The sequence below is a fragment of the Elephas maximus genome, chromosome 17 (assembly GCF_024166365.1).
Source record: "Elephas maximus indicus isolate mEleMax1 chromosome 17, mEleMax1 primary haplotype, whole genome shotgun sequence".
Taxonomy (NCBI): Eukaryota; Metazoa; Chordata; class Mammalia; order Proboscidea; family Elephantidae; genus Elephas; species Elephas maximus.
Window position 1 is genome coordinate 22,128,971 of NC_064835.1, and position 25,204 is coordinate 22,154,174.

A 25,204-nucleotide genomic window follows, 5' to 3' on the forward strand; every position below is an offset into this window, starting at 1 on the left:
TCTTTGGCTGATGGTACCCTGGTGGCACAGTGGCTAAGAGCTCAGACTGTTAACCAAAATCAGCATTTTGAATCCATCGGCCGCTCAGTGGAAACCCTATAGGGCAGTTCTGCCCTGTAGGGTCACTATGATTCCAAATCAACTGGATCACGAGTTTAGTTTTTGGTTTTGGTAATCTTTTGCTGAAGGGTGAACCGCAGGAGTGACTTCAATATTCATTTAAGACAGTTTCTGGGGGCCATACTCTCAGGGTTTCTCCTGTGTTAGACGAGTAAGCCTGTTTTTTTTGTGTGTGTGTGATTTTGAACTTTATTCTACATCTTTCTCCAGCTCTGTCCAAGATCCTTTATTGTGATTCCTGTCAAAGCAGTCAGTGGTGGTACCCTAGATTTGCTAGGCTCAGTCTGGCGCAGGCTGTGTTAGTTGTGGTTCATTAGTCCTTTGGCCTAATCTTTCCTTCGTGTCTTTGGTTTCCTTCATTCTCCCTTGCTCCAGGCTGGGTGGCACCAGTAGAGTATCTTAGATGGTCCCCATGAGCTTTTAAGAACCCGGATGCTACTCACTGAAGTAAGATGTAGAACGTTTGCTTTATAAACTATGTTACGTCAATTGACCTAGGTGTCCAATGAGACTATTGTCCCCAGGCCCAAGCCCCAGCTACTCAGTCCCTCAAAGTGTTTAAATGTGTCTAGGAAACTTCTATCCTTTTGCTTTGGTTCAGCTGTGCTGCCTTGCCCTGTATCGTGTATTGTCCTTCACTTTACCAAAATTGACATGTCTAATAAATCTAGTTAGTGATTTCCCGTTTCCTTCCCTCTTCATCCTCGTAACCATCGGAGAATGCTTTTTTGTGTGTGTAAACCTTTTCTTGAGTTCTTAGAATAGTGGTCTCATACAATATTTGTCCTTTTGTCACAGACTTATTTCATTCAGCATATCGCCCTCCATATTCATCTATGTTGTGAGATGTTTCACAGATTCATCATTGTTCTTTATCCTTGCATAGTATTCCTTTGTGTGTATGTACCATATTTTTTTTATCCATTCATATGTTGATGGGCATTTAGGTTGTTTCCATCTTTCTGATATTATGAATAGTGCTTCAGTGAACATGGGTGTGAATATGTCTATTTGTGTGACGGTTCTTATTTCTCTGGGGTGTATTCCTAGGAATGGGATAGCTGGATTGTTTGGTATTTCCGCTTTTAGCTTTTTAAGGAAGTGCCATATCGTTTTCCAAAGTGGATGTACCATTTTACGTTCACACCAGCAGTGCGTAAGACTTCAAATCTGCCCACAACAAACTGGAAGGTCAGCAGTTCAAACCCACCAGCCACTACAAGGGAGAAAAGGCCTATCAATCAGCTTCCATAAAGTTTACAGCCTAGGAAATTCCATGCAGCTAGAGTTCTACTCTGTCCTATAGGGTCACTATGAGTCAGAATCAACTATATGGCACACACAACAACCATTATATAACTATAGACCAAGAAATCTGAAATAATGTAAAACATAGTTTTTTGTTCTCAAGAATTTGATAATCTTCATATAGATAAGTACAAGCATTCGTTAATAGTAAACAATACCAGAAAGGACGTTATTACCATAGAATGTGTGATGAACTAGAAAAGTGGCTAATGATACCCTGGAGTGGTCAAAACTGCGTGGAGAAATAGACACTTGACTTCACTGAAAGGTGTGTAAAATTTGGAAAGGCAGGGTGGAATCAAGAGGCCATTTCAGGATAGAGAAGCAGCATGAATGAAGCAAAGGCCTTAGAAATGAGCTTTGTTGAGATTTCTATGAGCTACACCATCCAGCATATTTTATACCTTTCTAGCATAAGTTTATAGCTATTAAAATATTAATACATTTTATTTATGCATTATGCATTTTATTTTAATCACACTATTATTCTTCTTAGACACAATGCCTAATCCAAATATTAAACTCTTGAGAGATCACCATAGAGTTTTCTGTGACTAAACACAAATTTTGTAAGGTATACCTGTAACTGCTAGTTATTGTTTATATTCATTCTACTTTCTTCCTCAATAATCAACGCCCTGGATCTTAGTTTGGCACATGGCCATATAGAATAATCATGGCATTTCTCAGGCTCCCTTGCGTCTGATTCTTAACCACTGTGCCACCAGGGTTCCAATCCTAACGAATACGGAAGGTAAAAGTCAACTCTGTCCCTGTAACACACTAATTATTTTCATGTAATCCATGAAAATGCTAATTATTGATGAGGAATTGTTTTCTTTTGCACATTAAAATACACTTGTGTCAGAAGGAAGGAGAGACAAACTCAGTATGAGAACATTATCCAAGTTCATCATAGGGCTTCGTGTTGGAATATATTTAATATATCATGTTTTTTCTTATTATTAAAACTTTTGATTATATGTACCCTTCTGTAATGGTACTTGGAGCTGTGGTTGTGCAGGGGTTAAGAGCCTGGCTGCTAACCAAAAGGTTGGCAGTCAAATCAACGAGCTGCTCCTTGGAAACCCTATTGGGCAGTTCTACTCTGTCCTGTACAGTCGCTATGAATCACAATTGACTAGGTGGCAACAGGTTTAGTTTTGGTTTAGTAATGGTACTTGACAAGCCCTATGCATTTTTTACTTTTCTAACGTGTAAAAATTTTTTTCTCTCTCTTTCTGTGTTGTGGTAGAGCTTTATTTCCATTTTGGCATCTAATATCTATCCTAATATTTTAATAACATGTTTTCTACCAGTCTTCAGAATAACTAGAGATGGCTCAGACCCTTTATCTCATTAACACCATTAAGAAGCTTTAATATACAAATAAATCCCCTTAAATACGAACAATTCTTACACGCAGTTATTTCAACCTATCACTTATCAGGGCAAAAAAAACGTTTCTTAGTGGGTGTTGTTTGTTCAGTGCCTGGATTAATACAATAAAAATTACACATAACATAGCCCTCGTGAAACATATCCAAGCAATATACATATATGAATATAATTCATATACATATAAATATGTACAAATATATGGAATCACATACATATAGAGATACATATACAATTTTTTTTTGCAGGATTAAGACATGAGATATGTAGATAAGGCCTGATTAGTAAGTACATAGAAGGCCAAGAAAGAAGTTTCTTTTTAGTTTCCAAAAAGGGAAATATCCTCACCTCTCTCATTACAACTTGTGATTTTATGTGGTGGCATAAGGGGTGATATCACATCAGTGTATTAATATTTCCTATTTGATGGCAAGTTGATGATAAAGCAAGCACAGTTTTAGGCACACCAGTCCAGTCAGATGATTTTAAAAACACACATTAACCAGATGTAAATGTTCATGCTTGGTCTTACAAGACCCAGTAGCCCTGTGTTAAGCCTCTGGGCACAGCTTTATAGAGATGAGCAGTCAAGAGCATGATGTTATTTGGAGATGTCCATGCTTGTTTCTCCTTAATGCAATTGTTTTGGAAACTTTGAATCTTAGAAGCATTAGAAAGAACAAACCAGTAGCTCTTATCTAGAAGTGGCACTAAAAATAAAGTGAAATATCTGGTCTTTAAGAGTCTGAAGAAACATTCTAAGGAGAGATGGGGAAATATATCTAGATGCTCTACCACCAGCAAGAGAAGATGTGGGAGCTCAGCAACTGGCCAGAGGAACTGGTGGTAAATGAGGCAACAAAAGCTGCTGAGAGTTATTAATAGGAATGACACCACGGTAATGGGTTTATTTTTTGTTTGTTTTTGGTTTATTGCCTCTCAAGAGAATGAAAAAGAGTTTTCTAGTTGCTGTTCTAAAAGACCAATGGGAGCTTATTTGGGAAAAAGGAAGAGGAGTCAATTTATTGATTAGAAGTCTTTGCAACATATCATCTGAGTCATATTTTTTTATTTTACAGTCCTTCTTTTACAAGAAGTGAGATTACCAAATTTTTACTTGAAGCCTATTATTGAATGTCTACAAAACAATTCTACCAAATTTGTTTTCCTGAATAAATACTTAGTTTTGGGGGAGGAAGGGCAAAAGTAATTAGTCAGAAAACAATTTTTCCAATTTTAACTTTCACATGTGACTAAGTAATCCATCTGAGTTCAATACATAGTCAAAGAATGTCACTTCTACACCTGTGATTCTCTAATATGGGTGCAAAGAAAAATCTATAGAAATAGTTGAAAATGAATATAGGATTCACAGGGAAATGGAGGTGACAGCACAGTACTAAAACTGCAAAAAAAAAAAGAATGTTGCATAACCTAACTGAAAAATGGGCAAAGGATATGAACAGGCACTTCACCAAAGAAGGCATTCAGGCAACTAACAGATACATGAGGAAATGTTCTCAATCATTAACCATCAGAGAAATGCAAATCAAAACTACAGTGAGGTACCATCTCACCGCAACAAGGCTAGCATTAATGCAAAATAACACAGAATAATAAATATTGGAGAGGTTGTGGAGAGACCGGAACACTTATACACTGCTGGTGGGAATGTAAAATGGTACAACCACTTTGGAAATCGATTTGGCGCTTCCTTAAAAAGCTAGAGATAGAACTACCATACAACCCAGCAATCACACTCCTTGGAATATATCCTAGGGAAATGTCAGCCTTTACATGAACATACATGTACACCCCTGTTCACTGCAGCACTGTTTACAACAGCAAAAAGATGGAAACAACCAAGGTGCCCATCAAAGGATGAATGGATAAACAAATTATGGTATATTCACACAATGGAATACTACACAATGACAAAGAACAATGAATCCTTGAAACATCTCATAACGAGGATGAATCTGGAAGGCATTGTGTTGAGTGAAATTAGTTGAAAAGGAAAAATATTCAATGAGAACACTATTATAAGAACTCAAGAAAAGGTTTAAACACAGAAGAATTATCCTATGGTGGTTACAAAGGTAGAAGGGATAGTAGGCAAGAATTATTTTAGGTGATGGGAAGGACAAAACACAATACAGGGGAAGTCAGCATAACTGGACTAAACCAAAAGCTAAGAAGTTTCCTGAATACAACCAAACATTCAAGGGACAGAGTAACTGGGGTGGGGGTCTGGGGACCATGGTTTCAGGGGACATCTATATCAAGTGGCATAACAAAGTATATTAAGAAAACATTCTGCATCCCACTTTGGTGAGTGTCATTTTGGGTCTTAAAAGCTATCAAGTGGCCATCTAAGACGCATCAATTGGTCTCTACCCACCTGGAGCAAAGGAGAATGAAGAACACCAAAGACACAAGAAAAATGTAAGCCCAAGAGACAGAAAGGGCCACATAAACCAGACTCCATCAGCTTGAGATCAGAAGAACTAGATGGTGCCTGGCTACCACTGACTGCCCTGACAGGGGAACACAGCAGAGAGTCCCCGATGGAGCAGGAGAAAAGCAGGATGCAGATCTCAAGTGCCAGTAAAAATGCCATACTTAATGGTCTTACTGAGATGTAAGGACCCCAGAGGACAGGGCCCCCAGGCTCTCTGTTAGCCCAAAACTAAAACCATTCCTGAAGTCAACTCTTCAAAGATTGAACTGTACTATAAGACATAAAATAATACTTATGAGGAGTGTGCTTCTTAGCTCAATTAGACACACGAGACTATATGGGCAGCTCCTGACCAGAGGTGAGATGAGAAGGTAGAAAGGGACAGGAGATGGTTGAATGGACATGGGAAATATGAGGTGGAGAGGAGGACTGCACTGTCACATTATGGAGAGAGCCACTAAGGACCCATAACAATGTGTGTATAAATTTTTGTATGAAAAACTGACTTGAATTGTAAACTTTCACTTAAAGCACAGTTAAAAAAAAAGTTGCATAAAGAAATAAGTAAAAATATATATAATGTATTCAGCCATGATTATTCTATCAGTCTTTCCACCATATTGTCATCCTCTTATGGGGAGTAATTATGTCTTATAATTCACCATCGGCCCCATATTCCTTAACACAGTTCTCTATACATTGTAGCTAGTAGGGACTGAATTTTGTAGATTTCAAATGATTAAAAATTATTTAGAGATCATTTTTTCAAGAAGAGTTTATTCGTATACTTACTAGAAATAAAGGTCAAACACACAAATTATTAAGAAGATCAAAAGATACAACAACCCAAACATATCATTCTATGAATTGAAATAAGTAAATCTTTTTTTAGCAAAGTGCCAAATCCCATGTATATAAATTATAATATCTCCACCTGAAGTTCTTTGTAGATTTTTCAAAAAAATGATTAGAGGTTATATGGGTTACTATGAGTGACATCTGGGACTTCCTAGAATTGACACTGTCCTCCATGTGACCCTATGAATCCAGTCTTATCCTTTGGATATTTCTTCCAAATAAGTAATGCAATAATTTCACTACTTCTGTATATACGTTGCTATCTCTATAATTCTTCCTCACTAAATCTTCTCCAAGAATTAGAAGTCTTTGCCATTGCAAAATAGTCTTTTCTCAATGATTTTATTTAGAACAACTTTGACATCCTTATTCCTCAGGCTGTAGATCAGCGGATTCAGCATTGGCACAATAATGGTATAAAACACAGAAGATACTTTGCCTTGGTCCATGGAGCTAACACTTGATGGCTGCAGGTACATGAATGCTGCAGAACCGCAGACGATTGTAACAGCTGAGATGTGGGAGCTGCATGTGTTGAAGGCTTTGGACCTGCCCACAGGGGAGCAGATTCACAGAATGCTGGCAATGATGGAGACATAGGAAGCAAGGATGGTCAAAATTGATGCAAGAATATTAAATGCACTGAAGCACAAAATTACCACTTCATTGATATAAGTACTGGAGCAGGAGAGCTCCAGTAGTGGAAAAAGATCACAGAAGTAATGGTTAATTATTTTATCCTTGCAGAAAAGCATGCAAACTGTATGAGCTGTGGCACCAATCAAGCCCATCATATATACTTCAACTACCAGCCAGAAGCAGACCTGATAAGACATGGTGACATTGTAAAGCAATGGGTTACAGATGGCAACATAATGATCATATGCCATCACACCCAACATATAACCTCCTGATATAATAAAAAATGCAAAGAGGTAGAGCTGAGTCATGCATACAGGGTAGGAGATGGTGTTCTTCTCTGTCACAAAGTTCACCAGCATTTCGGGGGTAATGACAGTGGAATAGCAGAGATCAGGGAAGGACAAACTGCTAAGGAAATAGTACATGGGGGTGTGCACGTGAGAACTGAGCCCAATCAGTGTGATCATGCCCAGATTCCCCACCACTGTGACAACACAGACTCCTAGGAAGAAAAGAAAGAGGGGCAGCTGGAGCTCTGGCTTTTCTGTCAGCCCAGAAAGGATAAACTCAGTCACTGTGGAGTAATTTCCTGCTGCCATTTTCCTCTGGGCAGTTTCTGGAGGAACAGAAGAAGAAATTTGAGGTAGGTGTTTGTTTAAGCAGTATGAAAAAGACGCAAGTCTTATTCAGGTATCTCCACTTCTCTCTTCTTACCCTGCTTTATGTTGGAAGTTAAGGATCCTGGGGTTCAAGTATTATGGATCATGCGAATAAACATCAGATGGAATTATATCTTCTTTTATTTCTGTGCTTTTTTTAAGAGTGGGTCATAGTACTGACCGGCCTCTGAACATTCAAAGAACTATTCTGATAACTTAGAATATTGAGTGTTCTGATCCCTGGTGGTACAACCGTTTAGCACTGGGCTACTAACCAGAAGGTTGTCAGTGCAAACCCACCCAGTGACTCTGCTGGCGAAAGGCCTAAAAGTCTGATTCTGTAAAGATTACAGCCTAGAAGACCATATGGCCTATTCTATTCTGTCACATGGGATTGATACAAGTTGAAAATTTACTCATTGGCACCTAACAGCAGGGACAACAACAAAGCACTTTCCATGCCTTATTTGCAATTCTCTCAACTCTTCTGCAGAACAAAACCTACCAGGAAACAGACAGGTTACCACCAAGCTGATTTTGACTAATTTTGACCCCATGTGTGTCAGAGTAGAACTGTGCTCCAAAGGATTTTCAATGCTGGATTTTTTGGAAGTAGGTCAACAGGACTTTCTTCCAAGGCACATTAACCATTTTCACTATGCAGGGATTCTACAACAATTACTAGTATACTTATTTTATATATTAGTCTCATAGTGGTTAAATAATACCCATAGTTAGGCATATTATAAACAAGTGATTGTATATGAGAGAAGGCCTATCTGTCTGTACATGGGTCCATCCCCTTTTCACCTTGTTTCTTCTTTTAGCTCCTCATGTCTGCTCTCCTGTCCTATCTTTTTGTCACATCAGAGAAACCATTCACTTCAATTAATATAAGGAAAATATTCATTTAAAGTACAAAAATAATGTACTGACCACTAATGTAGGCTGGTTTCCCGTTAGAGAGAACCTTGTTCACTGGCAACAACTCAAAAGTATATAAATAGTGGCTCTGGAAAGTAACTGAATGGCTAACATTAAAAATATCACTCAAATTGAGCCCCGCATTCTAGAAGGAAGTGCATTTTCTAATAGGAGAATCTGGGCATGATCACACTGATTGGGCTCAGTTCGCACCTGCACACCCCCATATACTATTTCTTCAGCAGTTTGTCCTTCGTTGATCTCTGCTATTCCACTGTCATTACCCCAAAAATGCTGGTGAACTTTGTGACAGAGAAGAACACCATTTCCTACCCTGAATGCATGACTCAGCTCTACCTATTTGCCTTTTTTTTATATCAGAATGTCATATGTTGGCTGTGACAACCTTGCTTGCTGAAAGTGAAGAGGACTTGAAGCACTTACTAATGAAGATCAAAGACCACAGCCTTCAGTATGGATTGCACCTCAACATAAAGAAAACAAAAATCCTCACACTGGACCAATGAGCAACAGCATGATAAATGGAGAAACACTGAAGTTGTCAAGGATTTCATTTTACTTGGATCCACAATCAACAGCCATGGAAGCAGCAGTCAAGAAATAAAAGGCGCATTGCCTTGGGTAAATCTGCTGCAAAGGACCTCTTTAAAGTGTTGAAGGGCAAAGATATCACCTTGAAGACTAAGGTGTGCCTGACTCAAGCCATGGTATTTTCAATTCCATCATATGCATGTGAAAGCTGGACAACGAATAAGAAAGACCGAAGAAGAATTGACGCCTTTGAATTGTGGTGTTGGTGAAGAATATTGAATATACCATGGACTGTCTAAAGAAGAAACTAATCTGTCTTGGAAGAAGTACAGCCAGAATGCTCCTTGGAAGCAAGGATGGCGAGACTGCATCTTACATACTTTGGACATGTTGTCAGGAGGGATCAGTCCCTGGAGAAGGACATCATGCTTGGCAGAGTACAGGGTCAGCAGAAAAGAGGAAGGCCCTCAACGAGGTGGACTGACGCAGTGGCTGCAACAATGAGCTCAAGCTTAACAATGATTGTAAGTATGGCTCAGGACTGGGCAGTGTTTCCTTCTGTTGTGCATAGGGTCACTATGAGTCGGAACCAACTTGACGGCACCTAACAACAACAACAATATGACTAAATGTAGGACTCATTCATTCCCCAAAAACACTATGTGCTACATACCTTTGCAAAACTTGACATGGTCCATGATCTTGGGGCTTTTGTTCTGGAGGAGCAGGGCTGGAGAATGAAAATCTTGCATGGTATTTAGACCATGTTGTCTTTGCGTGTCTTAGGCATGTTTTCTTAGTGTATTTTGCACTCACCTTCAAACAGATCTTTTATCACTCCCTCAATGCATTAAGAAAACCCTGGTGATGTAGTGGTTAAGTGCTACATCTGTTAACCAAAAGGTCGGCGGTACAAATTCACCAGGTGCTCCATGGAAACTCTATGGGGCAGTTCAACTCTGTTTCACAGGGCCGCTATGAGTTGGAATCAACTGGATGGCAGCGGGTTTGGTTTTGTTTGTTCAATGGTATTAAACACCAAAGCAGAAAGAATGTGTGTATCTCTGAGATGCAAGCTGTGAAAGAAGTTGATGACTTCCTAACACTGGATACCATGATGACTGTTCTGTCTTCAAAAAAAAGAGATCTAAAAGATATCATCAAAGATTGATGGTGTATCAAAAACAAGGAAAAGTGTTTGAGAAAAGAACTAACATGAGGGTGATATTACTATTTATTATAGGATGATATTTTTCAGTGTTTACCATGTGATTATAACTGTGCAGGTACTTCATAAATACCATTTGGTACATTTTCCCCAGCAATGCTATATGGTATGAACTTAACATTCCCATTTTATAGTTGAAAAAACCGAAACTGGAAAGGCCTAACTGAGTTGTTCATGGTGACTCTGTGGAATTTTAACATGTCAAGGATTGTTTGCTAATAGTACAGATAAATTTGATATACTTATAGGAAATTAAAGTAATAATAAAAGACTTGGACTAATATTGATAACTTCTGGGGGTACCATTCTGCTAAAAGAAAAGCTTGTTGCAAAATACATGCTAGATTCAAAGAACATAAGAGCTAGAAAAATTGTGACGGCGATAATTAATATCTTTGTGTGATTCTATTTAGACTAGAATCTGACTAGATCCTACAGAGATGAGTCCTGCACTTTTCATTTATCCCTGCTCAGATTGCTGTATGAATGGTGGATGGATAAAGGGATATAACAAAGTTCACCATTTGAAATAAGTCAAACTCATTATCTTTCCCAAATTGTCAGTTCCATCTAAAATTCTCCTATTATAAGAGCAAGGTGTCATTTTGCCACTAAAATGTTCGTTGAAGGTATTTGTGCTTATACTGTGCAATAACTGAAAATAAGTAAAAATAAAGCCAACATTACACCTTTTGTGGAGTGCTCTGCTTTCATGTTCCAAGATGTTTCAAGTACAATCCAAAGACAAGGTTACTATAAAGTAATCAAATGCTTTCTACCTCGTGGATTATCGTTCAAATTAAAGTCTTCTAAAATTTTAAATAATTATATTTTGAAAGTTTTTTTTTTTTTTTTTTCATATGTTAAGAGGAAATTACTTCCCCTTGGTGAAGCTACTTATCTACAGGAGTAGAACTTACCCACGATTGTGAAGGAATCCTCCTAGAGTGAGGACCTGCTAGTCTCTAGATAACATTAGAACATTGCAAAATTATGATTTTAAAAGTGATTTGTCTAGAGTTTAGTAATAGTACCAGGAAAAACTGCTTACCTTCTCAGGTACACAATTCCTTGACTTGTTCTGAAAAATAAAGTGAGATTTGCAACCATTAAAAATGTTGCTAGCTTATTAGTTGTGCTTCTGAAAACACTAAAAAATGTCTTAAGGATTGGTAAATGCTACAATTTCTACCTTTTATGGTGTTGTATCCCTGCAGAGCTTCACTTTGACACCAGGAAGGCATTGACATGATGAATATAATGTTATTTATACATCTTAAGCTATCCTTAGATGTATCATGCCTTGAACGGTATAATAAATGTAACATCAAATAATAAGATTGTTGGGGCAAAAACAAACTGTTTTATGGATTACAAAATTCTCAAAGACACTTTAAATTGAAAAATGGTTAGCTATCACATTGACAAATGAATGTTGTCAATTGTAGTAATGAAGTATAATAGATAAACATTCAAAAGAAGATTAATAATTTCATTTTATTTCAAAAACACATAAGTTAGCGTAGGTACAACATAACATGCAAGCATTTTGAGCACTATTAAAGTTTAAGTGTTTTTTTAATTATTCTACATCATGTAAAATTTGAGTTCTTACTTATATATTAAATCCTAGTGTATAAAAACCATCCAAAGTTAAAATAATATCTTTTGTAGATTATTTTTCACAAAGTCTTACATCGCTTGAAACATTTTTCACAAGTAAAGAAATTACATTTTAGATATTTCAGAATTTCCTTTTGTTTTCAAAAAGATTTCAAAATCTTCTAATAGCTAAAAAAAAAAATCTGAAATCAAGGAAAAACAAGTTAAAAAATTTAGAAGAATACCTCCCTAAGAAATCTGACTGGTGCAGAGCATGAATTTTAAACAAAAAATGTGTATACAATATAAAACCAAAAAACCTAAGCCACTTCCATTGAGTCAATGCTGACTCAAATGTATTTTAAAAAAAAAGAAAATTAGCAACTACTGAGTTTACTTTGACTCATGGCAACCCCACATGGGTCAGAGTAGAACAGTGCTCCACAGGGAATTCAATGACTGGTTTTTTTGGTAATAGATCTCCAGAAGTTGTGGTGCCAAGACAACAGAGTAGTCAGATGCTTAGTGTGGTCCCTCTTACAAGAAAGACCCCCCAAAAAACAAGTGAATCAATTATATATGACAGTCTGGAAGTGCTGAACATGAAGAATGAAGTTGAGGAGTCAAACTGAGCAGCAGGAGAAGGGAGAGACATTTTGGAAGCAGTGAGATGTTGCCAGACCTGACCCTGCAGGAACCAGTGCCATGCAGGCCAGGTCCATTGGTGAGAATGTGTGGAGGTGAGCAGTGGCATTCGGGAAATGTTTTCCACATTGGGAGAGACCGAGCAATGGAGAGTCCACTGATGCCTCCAGAGTCTGTGAAAGGCAGTACTCAAAGAGCAAAAGATAAGTATGTGTGTCTAATCCACTGTGTGGATCAAAAAACACCCATTTGGGAAAAATTGTCTCCCGTGTAACTGAACTCCCTCCCACAACTCTATCTCAGGTCCCAAGCTGGCTTCAGTGATAGCTGCTTTCCCTGGGCTGGAACTAAGACCTGTCAAGGATCCTGAGCCATTCTCCTGGCCTTGGAGAAGAAACCAATTAACAAACAGGGAAAAAATAATCTGCTGTCTCACCCTAAAGTGGGAACTCAGGGCAGAAGCAGCTCCTTTGCCTAGACACAGGCATAAGGGGTCCACGGACATTGAATGCCTTTCACCACTAAATAGACCACTGTGGGCCCATTTCAATAGCAGACACCATCGCTAGCATAGCACAACAGGGTATATACCTGAAGTCCAACTTCACCTATTTCAGCTATATGGTGGAGAGGCAGGTATATGACATTTGACACCGCTCTGCCTATTGGGCAGAGTCCTCAACTATCCACACCAGGGGCCTGAGGACTGGTGGCTCCACCATCCAACCTAGCCTCCCAAGAAAGGGTCCAAGGATAAGTGGTGCCTCCCAGTCTTAGAGCCAACATTGTCCTCCACAGTCCAGCTACAAAACACACCCACCTACACACTCTAGGGAACAGGAACACACTTTCCTCACAGACACACAGGGGTAGCTGTCAGACCCCTGCTTTGCTCTGCATGAGACCCCCCTACTACAGCCAATTACCTGTGCCTGCACCAATCACACCTGCTTGTCTAAAAGTGTAGGTGAGATTATGTACCACGCACTTGGTGACTGACTGCCTGGACACCTGAGCTGAACCCATACAAGAAAAGTAAACAGATTCCTGGGCTAATATACCTAGTAACAACTCTAACCACCCAGTGACAGGACGTTACGGCTTCAAAGGCACCAAAAAACAAACTAGCCCACTTGAGCAGCCTATCTGGGCATATCAAAACAAAACAAAGCAAGAAGCAAGAACACTGGTGGGGCCAAGATGGCTGACTAGGTAGAACTACCGCGGATCCCTCTTGCAACAGAGACTCAGAAAAACAAGTGAATCGAACACATACACAACAATCTACGAACACTGACCATCAAACACAGAACTAAGGACTTGACCTGAGTGACAGGGGTGCAAACAACCGCGCCTTGAAGCAGCGACCACTTCTGGAACAGGTGTCCTGCACCACAGCCTTGAGCCTTCGCAGCTCCCTGGTGCCAGAATGGTCGAGCTGATCGTGTGGCTTACTCAGATGGGGCAAGCAAAGGACGCAGCCCCAAGCCCTAACCCCCTGGAGTAACCTTGGTAGAGACTCAGCCAGCACAAGCAGGCTGCACACTGACGTGGCTGACAAGAAAACAAGCAACCACGGGGGAGCAGCGACTGTTTTCGGAGCCTGGAGCCAGTGTCCAAGCCAGAAAACCTTGGCACCAGGCTTTGGACTAAGCGCAGAGGAGCTGAGCACGGCTTCCTGAGACAGTGCAAAGATAGGACGCAGCCCTAGCACCCTGAAGTAACCTCAGTGGAAACCCAGCCAGCGCACACAGGCTGCACAACGACATGGGTGACAGGAGGAGAAATCACGGGGAAGCAGCGACTGGTTTTGGAGCCTGGAGTGCAGCGTCCCAGCCAGAAAACCTTGGTGCTGGGCTTTGGTCTAGGAGTGAGAAGCTGATCACTGCTTCCTGAGACGGCGCAAGCACGGGACAAAGGCCTAACCCTCGGGGGCAATCTCAACACAGCCAACAATCTCCACCCAGCCAGCACACAGCCTACATGTCCCTCCAGAATCTCAGATAAAACAGTCATCACCAAGCAAGATAAGTAACTTTGTCTACATTGCCAGGCACTACTCTCTCCTATCTGATCCCTCCCCTCCCTGCCCCAGGTGGCTTCGTTAACATTGGAATTTCCTGGGCCAGGGGGTGAAGTGCTCTGCTGCTTTTTTTCCAAACCCCTTCTCCTGGACTGAGAGAAGCAAAAATTAACAACCCAGGGGGGAAAAAATCATTCCCTGACTTCCCTAAACTGGAATAAAAATTCAGAACCAGCTCCAGCCAAGCATAAGAGATCCACAGTCTTTGGCTTTCATCTCTACAGGGAACAAGGTGGACATTATAATGCAAAGGCAATTCTGACAGAGATCTGACTGTAATTGATTTAGCAGAGCAGTGGAAAGACAAGTTTTCGAGGTCCAATACCTATCTACCTATTATACAGAGCCCTCACTGATCCACAGCAGGGAACTGAAGGCTGATGCTCCACCCAAACCACCTAGCCACCTGCTAAAGGGGTCTGAGGATAATGATGCTTACCAGTCTTTAGAGGTACAAGCACTGGGTGCCTCAGGTACAAGTGCAGAGCCCACGCACCAAAGTGCTCTAGGAATAGAGACACACCTACCTCACTGGCACGTGGGAGAAGGCTGTCAGCATCCTGCCCTGCTTAGAGTGTGACCCCCTGCACCTATTAGAATCTGGTGCATACAACTATCACCACTACTCCTTTAAGTTAAGAGGTGACAGCCTACACCACACACTTGCTGACCCAAAATCAGGACACCTAAGCTGGTTCTACTCAAGAATAGTGAATGGACTCTTAGGCTTATAAATCTGGTAACAGCTCAAAGCAGCTGGTAATAGGACATAAATGATTCAAAGGCTACAACAATCAAGACAGTGCAATCTAGTAGCCCATCTGGGTATACTGAAACAAAACAATAAGGTAACACTTAGTGAGCAAATATAAAATAAATCATTACAATATCTTATAGATGGATCAGAGACAGAGGTCGATATCAAATCACATAAAGAAGCAGACCATGACTGCTTCTACAAATCCCCAAATTAAAGAATCAAAATCTTTCCCAAATGAAGATACGATCCTGGAATTGCCAGACGCAGAATATAAAAAACTAATTTACAGAATGCTTCAAGACATCAGGGATGACCTCAGAAATGAAATAAGGCAATCTACAGAAAAAGCCAAGGAACACACTGATAAACCAGTTGAAGAAATCAAAAAGATTACTCAAGAACATAGTGGAAAAATTAATAAGCTGCAAGAATCCATAGAGAGGTAGCATTCAGAAATCCAAAAGATTAACTGTAAATTATAGTATTAGATAACTGAATAGGAAGTCAGAGGAGCAGAATCGAGTAAGTGGAATGCAGGGTGGGGGAGATGGAGGATAAGGCAATTGAAACCAATATAGTTGAAGAAAAACCACATAAAAGATTTTTGAAAAATGAAGAAACCCTAAGAATCATGTGGGACTCTATCAAAAAGAATAACTTGGGTGCGATTGGAGTTCCAGAATAGGGAGAGATAACAAAAAATAGAGAATTGCTGAAGATTTGTTGGCAGAAAACTAAAGTGGCATCATGAAAGATGAAAGGATATCTATACAGGATGCTTATAGAACCCCATGCAAAATTGACCCAAAAAGAAAATCACCAAGGCATAGTATCATCAAATTTGCCAAAACCAAAGATAAAGAGAAAATTTTAAAAGCAGCTAGTGATAAAAAAAGAAGTCACCTACAAACGAGGCTCAATAAGTTCAGACTACTCAGCAGAAACCATGCAGGCAAGAAGGCAATGGGATGACATATATATAGAGCACTGAAGGAGAAAAACTGCCAGCAAAGAATCATAAATCCAGCAAAACTCTCTCTCACATAAGAAGGTGAAATTAAAACATTTACAGATAAACACAAGCTTAGAGAATTTGCAAAAACGAAACCAAAGCTATAAGAATTACTAAAGGAAATTCTTTGGTCAGAAAATCAAAAATATCAGGTACCAACACAACACAAGGTCACAGAACAGGACACCCTGATATCAACTCAAATAGGGAAATCACAAAAACAAAATAAGATTAAAAAAGAAAAAAATGCTCAAAACAGGGAATCACTGAAGTCATTATGTAAAAGATAACAATAATCAAAAAAGAGGGACTAAATACAGGAGGCATAAATCTACCATATGGAGAGGAAAACAAGCTAGTATAGGATGATACAAGTTAGGCTTTTATTAGAAAAAAAGGGGTAAATATTAAGGTAACCATAAAGAGGTCTAACAATTCCATAGTTCAAAATAAAAACCAAGATAAACACAATGACTCAGCAAAAATAAATTCAAATAATATGAAAATGAGGAGCATGCAATTTACAAAGAAAAACTTCTCAGCACCAAAAAGCAATTGGAAAAATGAAATTGTCAACAACACACGCAAAAAAAGGCATCAAAATGACAGCACTAAGCACATAAAAAAACACATACTTATCTACAATTACGCTGAATGTAAATGGACTCAATGCACCAATAAAGACACAGAGAGTCTCAGACTGGATAAAAAACACAATCTGTCTATATGCTGCCTACAAGAGATACACCTTAGACTTAAAGACACAAACAAACTAAAACTCAAAGGATAGAAAAAAATATATCAAGCAAACAACAATCAAAAATGAACAGGAGTGGCACTATTAATTTCTGACAAAATAGACTTTAAAGTTAAATCTACCACAAAGGATAAGGAAAGACACTACATAATGACTAAACAGACAATTTACCAGCAAGGTATAACCATATTAAATATTTATGCACCCAATGATAGGGGTGCAAGATACATAAAAAAAACTTTAACAGAATTGAAAACTGAGATAGACACCTCCACAATTATACTAGGAGACTTCAACACACCACTTTTGGAGAAGGACAGGACTTCCAGTAAGAAGCTCAATAGGGACTCGGAAGATCTAATTTCTACAAACAACCAACTTGACCTCATAGACGTATACACAACACTCCACCCAACAGCTGCAAAGTATAATCTCTTTTCTAGTGCACATGGAACATTCTCTAGAATAGATCACATATTAGGTCATAAAACAAACCTCTGCAGAATCCAAACCACTGAAATATTACAAGGCATTTTCTCAGATCATAAGGCCATAAAAGTAGAAATCAGTAACAGAAAAATCAGGGAAAAGAAATCAAATACTTGAAAACTGAACAATACCCTGCTCAAAAAAAAAAAAAAAAAAAAAAACTGGGTTATAGAAGACATTCAGGAGGGAATAAAGAAATTCATAGAATGCAATAAGACTGAAAAATCTTCCTATCAAAACCTCTGGGACACAGCGAAAGCAGTGCTCAGAGGTCAATTTATATCAATAAATGCATACAGCCAAAATGAAGAACAGACCAAAATCAAAGAACTATCCCTACAACTGAACAAACAGAAACAGCAACAAAAGAATCCACCAGGCACCAGAAAAAAACAAATAATAAAAATTAGAGCAGAATTAAATGAACTAGAGAACAGAAAAACAATTGAAAGAATTAACAAAGCCAAAGGCTGGTTCTTTGAAAAAATTAACAAAACTGATAAACCATTGGCCAGACTGACTACAGAAATACAGGAAAGGAAACAAATAACCCGAAGAAGAAATGAGATGCGCCATATCACAACAGACACAACTGAAATTAAAAGAATCATATCAGATTATTATGAAAAATTGTACTCTAAGAAATTTGAAGACCTAGAAGAAATGGATGAATTCCTAGAAACACACTACCTACGTAAACTAACACAATCAGAAGCAGAACAAATAAATAGACCCATAACAAAAAAAGAGATTGAAAAGGTAATCAAAAAAATTCCAACAAAAAAAAGCCCTGGCCTGAACAGCTTCACTGCACAGTTCTAACAAACTTTCAGAGAAGAGCTAACGCCACTACTACTAAAGGTATTTCAAAGCATAGAAAAAGATGGAATACTACCTAACTCATTCTTTGAACCCAGCAAATCCCTAATACCAAAACCAGGTAAAGACACCACACAAAAAAAAAGAAAACTACAGACAATAGATGCAAAAATCCTCAACAAAATTCTAGCCAACAGAATTCAACAACACATCAAAAAAATAATCCACCACAACCAAGTAGGATTTATACCAGGTATGTAAGGTAAGTTCAATATTAGAAAAACCAATGATGTAATCCACCATAATAATAAAACAAAAGACGAAAACCACATGATCTTATCAATTGACGCAGAAAAGGCATTTGACAAAGTCCAACACCCATTCATGACAAAATCTCTCAGCAAAATAGGAACAGAGGGAAAATTCCTCAACGTAATAAAGGGCATTTATACAAAGCCGGCAGTCAACATCATCCTAAATGGAGAGAGACTGAAAGCATTTCCCTTCTGAATGGGAACCAGACAAGGATGCCCTTTATCACCACACTTATTCAACATTGTGTTGGAGGTCCTACTGAAAGCAGTTAGGCTAGACAAAGAAATAAAGGGCACCCACATTGCCAATGAAGAAGTAAAATTATCTCTATTTGCAGATGACATGTTCTTATACACAGAAAACCCTAAGGAATCTTTAAGAAACTACTGAAACTAATAGAAGAGTTTGGCAGAGTATCAGGTTACAAGATAAACATAAAAAAATCTGTTGGATTCCTCTACCAAGTAACCCAACCCAGTGCCGGATTCCTCTACATTAACAAAAAGAACATTGAAGAGGAAAACACCAAATCAATACCATTCACAGCACCCCCAAGAAGATAAAATACTTAAGAATAAATCTTACCAAAGATGTAAAAGACCTATACAAAGAAAACTATAAAGTACTAGTGCAAGAAACTAAAAGGGACCTACATAAGTGGAAAAACATACCTTGCTCATGGATAGGAACACTTAACATAGTAAAATTGTCTATTCCACCAAAAGTCATCTATATATACAGTGCACTTCTGATCCAAATTCCAATGACATTTTTTAATGTGATGGAGAACAAATCACCAAATTCATATAAAAGGGGAAGATGCCCCAGATCAGTAAAGCATTACTGAAAAAGAAGAACAAAGTGGGAGGCCACACTCTACCTGATTTTAGAACATATTATACAGCCACAGGAATCAAAACAGCCTGGTGTTGGTACAACAACAGGCACATAGACTAATGGAACAGAATTGAGAACCCAGATATAAATCCACCCACATATGAGCAGCTGATATTTGACAAAGGCCCAGTGTCAGTTAATAGGGGAAAAGATAGTCTTTTTAACAAATGGTGCTGGCATAACTGGATATCCATCTGCAAAAAAAGGAAACAGGACCCACACCTCACGCCATACACAAAAACTAACTCAAAATGGATCAAAAACCTAAACATAAAATCTAAAACAATAAAGATCATGGAGGAAAAAACAGGAACAATGTTAGGAGCCGTAATACAAGGCATAAGCATTACTAAAAGTGACAGAGAGAAACCAGATACCGGGGAGCTCCTAAAAATCAAACACCGATGCTCATCTAAAGACTTCACCAAGAGAGTAAAAAGACCACCTATAGGCTGGGAAAAAAAATTTCAGCTACGACATCATCTCTGACCAGCACCTGATCTCTAAAATCTATAAGATTCTGCTAAAACTCAACTACAAAAAGACAAACAACACAATTAAAAATTGGGCAAAGGATATGAACACGTACTTCACTAAAGAAGATATTCAGGCGGCTAACAGATACATAAGAAAATGCTCTCAATCATTAGCCATTAGAGAAATGCAAATCAAAACTACGATGAGATTCCATATCACTCCAAAAAAAAAAAGGCTGGCATTAATCCAAAAAACACAAAATAATAAATGTTGGAGAGGTGGCGGAGAGTTTGGAACACTTATACACTGCTGGTGGGAATGTAAAATGGTACAATCATTTAGGAAATCGATCTGGCGTTTTCTCAAAAAGCTAAGAAATAGAACTACCGTATGACCCAGAAATCCCACTCCTCAGAATATATCCTAGAGAAATAAGAGCCTTTACATGAACAGATATATGCACATCCATGTTTATTGCAGCACTGTTTACAATAGCAAAAACATGGAAGCAACCAAGGTGTCCATCAACAGACAAATGGATAAATAAATTATGGTATATTCACACAATGGAATACTACACATCGATCAAGAACAGTGATGAATCTGTGAAACATTTCATAACATGGTGGAACGTGGAAGACATTATGCTGAGTGAAATTAGTCAGATGCAAAAGGACATATATTGTATAAGACCACTATTATAAAGTCTTGAGAGATAGCTTAAACTGAGAACACAATCTTTTGTGTTTATGAGTGGGGGGAGGGAGGGAGGGTGGGAGATGGCTATTTACCAATTAGATAGTAGACAGAACTACTTTAGGTGAAGGGAAGGCCAACACTCAATACAGGGGATGTCAGCACAACTGGACTAAACCAAAGCAAAGCAGTCTCCAGAATAAACTGAATGCTTAGAAGGTCAGCAGAGCAAAGGTGGGGTTTGGGGACTATGGCTTCGGGGACATCTAAGTCAATTGGCAAATAAATTCTATTAAGAAAACATTCTGCATCCCAATTTGAAGTGTGGTGTCTGGGGTCTTAAACGGTAGCAATCGGCCATCTAAGATGCATCAATGAGGGGAGATGGGAGGGTAGAGGGGCTTAGAAGCTGGCAAAATCGTCATGAAAAGAGAGTGGAAGGAGGGAGCAGACTGTCTCATGGGGGTGGAGAAGAATAACTGGGAATATGTAGCAAGTTATATATAAGTTTTTATGTGAGAGACTGACTTGATTTGTAAACTTTCATTTAATGCACAATAAAAATTATTTAAAAAAATGTTCAGTGATGGTAGCCAGACACCATCCAGTTCTTCTGATCTCATGGCAAAGGAGGCAGTTGTTGGACTTTGTATGACTGATTGCAAGCTTTTAAGACTACAGGCACTATTCAGTGAACTTGGGCATACAACAGAAGCACTAACGACGTTATTAGTCCAATTAACTGAGATGTCCCATGAAACCATGACCCTGACCCTCCAAGCCAAGGAACCAAATCCCATGAGGTATTTGGTTGTACATAAGCAGCTCCAACAACTATGCTTTTTTTTTTTTTCTGGTCATTGTTGTAAATGTATCTATCACTCAATTTTTCCCAATTCTACTTTTAACAGGTGTACGACTTAGTGACAGCAATTGCATTAATAGGTTGTACAATCCTACTGTTGATGCAAAAATTCTTGAGAAAATTTTAGCAAATAAAATTAATAGCTAAACAAGTGTTTCACGCTGTGTTCTCTAGGGAAGCTTTATACCAATAAAACATATAAATATATACAGAGAGAGATTTATATCAAGGAAATGGCTCACGGGGCTGTAGAGGCTGAAACATCCCAAGCCAGGACAGAGGAGTCCGCTGATTGACATAGTCACAGGGGCTGATGAATCCAAGACCGGCAGGACAGAGAGCAGGACTCTTGCTCACAGGCTGCGAAGATCGACAAATCCCAAGATCGCCAGAGAAGACAGCAGGAAAGCAGCTAGCTCAAGTCCAGGGAACCAAGGTCAGATGAACAGGAGCCAGCTGCAGGATACAGAGCAAGTAAAAGTCCACGAGCTCCACTAGAATGTCCACTTATATTCTATGCAGGCCACAGGCCGAATGAAACTCCCTTTCAATTGACTTGCTACTCACAACAGATCCCATCAGAGGTGATTACATTATATCAAATCTCATCACGGAACTGATCACAACATCATACGGCTGCCAAACCACTGAGAATCATGGCCTAGCCTAACTGACACACAACCTTAACCATCACAGCAAGGTTTATTGCAGAAATGCAGGTGTTCTTAACATTTGAAAATACACACTCGCCATGCCTGCTGGTGGAGGACTGGAGACTGGAGGAAGAACAAATAACCTCTTCAGAGATTATCAGCCCAAGAATTGCTTGGCTGTCAGACCAGTCTCACTGAAAGGCCTTTTCAAGGAAACACACAAATCCTGGGGTGTTAGAAGCATATCACAATATCGAAAGAAGCCAAGCAGGTAACGTAAATGTGTAAAATAAGGGCAGACGGTAGAAATGCTGGGCCCTGAGACTGTATTGGAAAGCGCCTACCTTGCCTCAAGATTTCCAGAATCCAGGTTGAAAACAAAACAGCACAAAAAGCTTCTCCAGTCAAACAGCATGACTCCAGAGTAGATGAGTAGATCTAACCATCAGCAACTAGTTTGTGGCCCTTAGTTGAAAGTGGCCACCAACCCATCTCTGCAGGTAGTCATCTCTCTGAGGAAGCAAAGGCTGGAACATCTGTAAGGGCAGCTCTGGAAAACCAGGCCTTGGACAGGCCTCCAGAGGTGAGGCTCATTCCTCCGCCTCCACAGAAGGAGTGTTTACAATCTCTTCTCAGGCACACAGCCTGGAGGAATCCCTTTCTTGTTCCCACAATGTCATTTAAAGATACTGCTGCTTTGGTCTTTTCCTGTCACGTCAGCCTTGGTCCCCTTCCTGCACCTCTGATTACCAATCACCCATTACTTGTAACATCAAAGCTCTCTGTTTCCAAGCCTTAACCTGACTCTGCCTGCCCTAACCTCTTGTGTACTTTTCAGGTACCTTCCTAGTACAGGTGAAGGAGCTGGTGGAGGGTCCTCTGCCCTGGCTACTCTTTCTTATAAGGTGCCCTGTGTGCTTAAACACTCAGTTTCTGGGGAGTTTCAGACTGTTGTAACAGAGAGAGCTGAGTCATCAGGCTGCTGTACAGTGTGGACAGTGGAGAGAGAAGGGGAGTGTAGACACTGCCTGTGGCCTGGCCATGGCATCTTGAGTTGCAAGCTCTGAAACCCTCAGAGATAACCCGATGCCCTCATCTACAGACTGAATCACCACATAAACTCCCTAGGACAGCTACAGGGCTTTGATAGCACACCTGCTTTATGACACGGGAGGCCTTTGTGACGCAGTCGATGACTGTGAGGTGGAGCTGACAAGGCTCAGTGCTGAGAATCATTAGGCACCAGTATCCTGGATGCCTAGATAGAGGGAGGACTGGTCTCCTCATGCTAATGAGGCGAGACCATGTTGTGCCCTACTTTCCTTTGGTGGCATGCTGGATATCCCTTATATAAATATGCCTCTATTTTCTGCCTTATAATAAATATTTGGCAAATGAAAAAGAAATACCACGGATTCAGACTGGAATCTAACAGGAGCGCCTGTGAGGTAGGGAAACACTCTGAACACTATTGATCTGTTAAGTCTCAGACAAGAAGCTTTTACACCCCCGGTTTCTCTCCTTATGCCTCGCCGAAAGTTTTTTCTTTTTAATCAAAATTTCAGTTATTCTTCTATAGTCATTTACTTCTTAGAGCCTAGAACAATTCCTTACCACCCGCCATGTAATATCCTCTAATTGAAAAGCCAGGGACATTACCTGACTTGGGATGAGGCCTCAAAGATATAAAGTCTACCTTACTGGACCTCCCAGTTTGGGTGATTTTTCTAGTTGGTGGTTCTTTCAGACCTTTGTAAGCTGAAGCCTTTGGCTACTGGAACCATTCACCCTTTAATCTGTTCCACTCTTCCTCGTGTGTCATTCTAACCTGCCCACAGAACTTCTCCTAGAAATGGGGTATAAAGCATGGAGTCTGGAATAGCCTAGAAGTGAGTCAAATAAGAAGACAAGAGAAATGTTGGTGTTGAAAAGGGGGCAAAGGAAAGGAAATGCAGGAAAAGTATAAAATATAGAAAGGTATATAAAAGGGATTAGAAAATGTTTATTGGTTTTGTCCCATTTTGGGCATGAAAAGAAATTTGTGTCAAAGCTTCATATTCTAACCTTTTTTGTCTTTAAGCAACACCAAAGGGTCAGCCAAAGGGCTAGAGATGCTCCATCAAGAGGTAAGGTCCCAATCTCTCCTCTGATTCCCCTTCACTGTGAGTGAGGTTCCCACGGATACTAACCCTAACTTTTGGTGCCAGGAGCGAGCTACTCTAACCACTAAAGGCTGAAGTTCCCCAAATTGACAATTTTGTACAGAAACTTCCTTGGATGGGAGATCAGAGCCTGGACATGTCCAGATTTCTCTACCTTAACCTGCTGGGAATGAGGAAATAGGACAGAAGTCCTTAACTGTGTTATTTACTAGTTTTTATGACACTGTGGAAGTCATGCCATATCTCAGTCTTATTATCCATAAAATGGGCATAACACTGATGATCCTGCTGCACTCATACTGTGATTGTGAACATCAAATGAGATTAGGAATGAGATACACAGTGTAAATGTTTAAGTTATACACAGACATGCCTTGGAGCCTGACTCTTGAAGCCTTTAGTCTCCTTTACTGAGAGTCCAAGGCCTCACTACTAGCTTCCTATACAATGTCCCTACCCTCTCCTGTCCATGTAACACTGTTTCCTGGTTCTTCAGGTAGGAGACCTTCCGAGGAAGAAGCTGAGAAGCTCCAAGAGGGTCTCACTGTCCCAAAAAGGTGATCTCTTACTCTCTGTCCTTTGTTGTCTCCCAAGTCTCAGCCTGGCCTATGATGATTTCTCAGTTTGGCCGGGGACAAGGAAAAGGAGAGGGACAATGCATGGGAGGGAACCGTACATGAGACAGGCTGGTTCACTGGTTGAGAGAGTTGCCAGGACAGAAGTGATCAGACATCACAGGAGAGAATCGTCTCCCAATCTGCTCTGTGCTAGAGTCACATTATTACTGGACTTCAGGTCTGACTGGTACGTAATTTATAAAAG

At 39.6% G+C, this 25,204-nt stretch overlaps 1 protein-coding gene across 5 annotated transcripts in view; it reads right to left on the reverse strand.

Moving 5' to 3' along the window:
* LOC126060636 (olfactory receptor 150-like) overlaps nt 1-25,204 on the reverse strand; it is an 881,095-nt gene that overhangs the window by 21,132 nt on the left and 834,759 nt on the right. For 3 of the 5 annotated variants that reach the window (XM_049856873.1, XM_049856875.1, XM_049856877.1), the window contains exon 2: nt 11,202-11,231. The exons of 1 other annotated variant lie outside the window; for it this stretch is intronic. In XM_049856873.1, coding sequence (XP_049712830.1) covers nt 11,202-11,231 — 30 coding nt within the window. Of the gene's footprint in view, nt 1-11,201; nt 11,232-21,809; nt 21,883-25,204 lie in introns of those variants that run through there. One more of the 5 variants, XM_049856874.1, reaches the window with a different exon arrangement.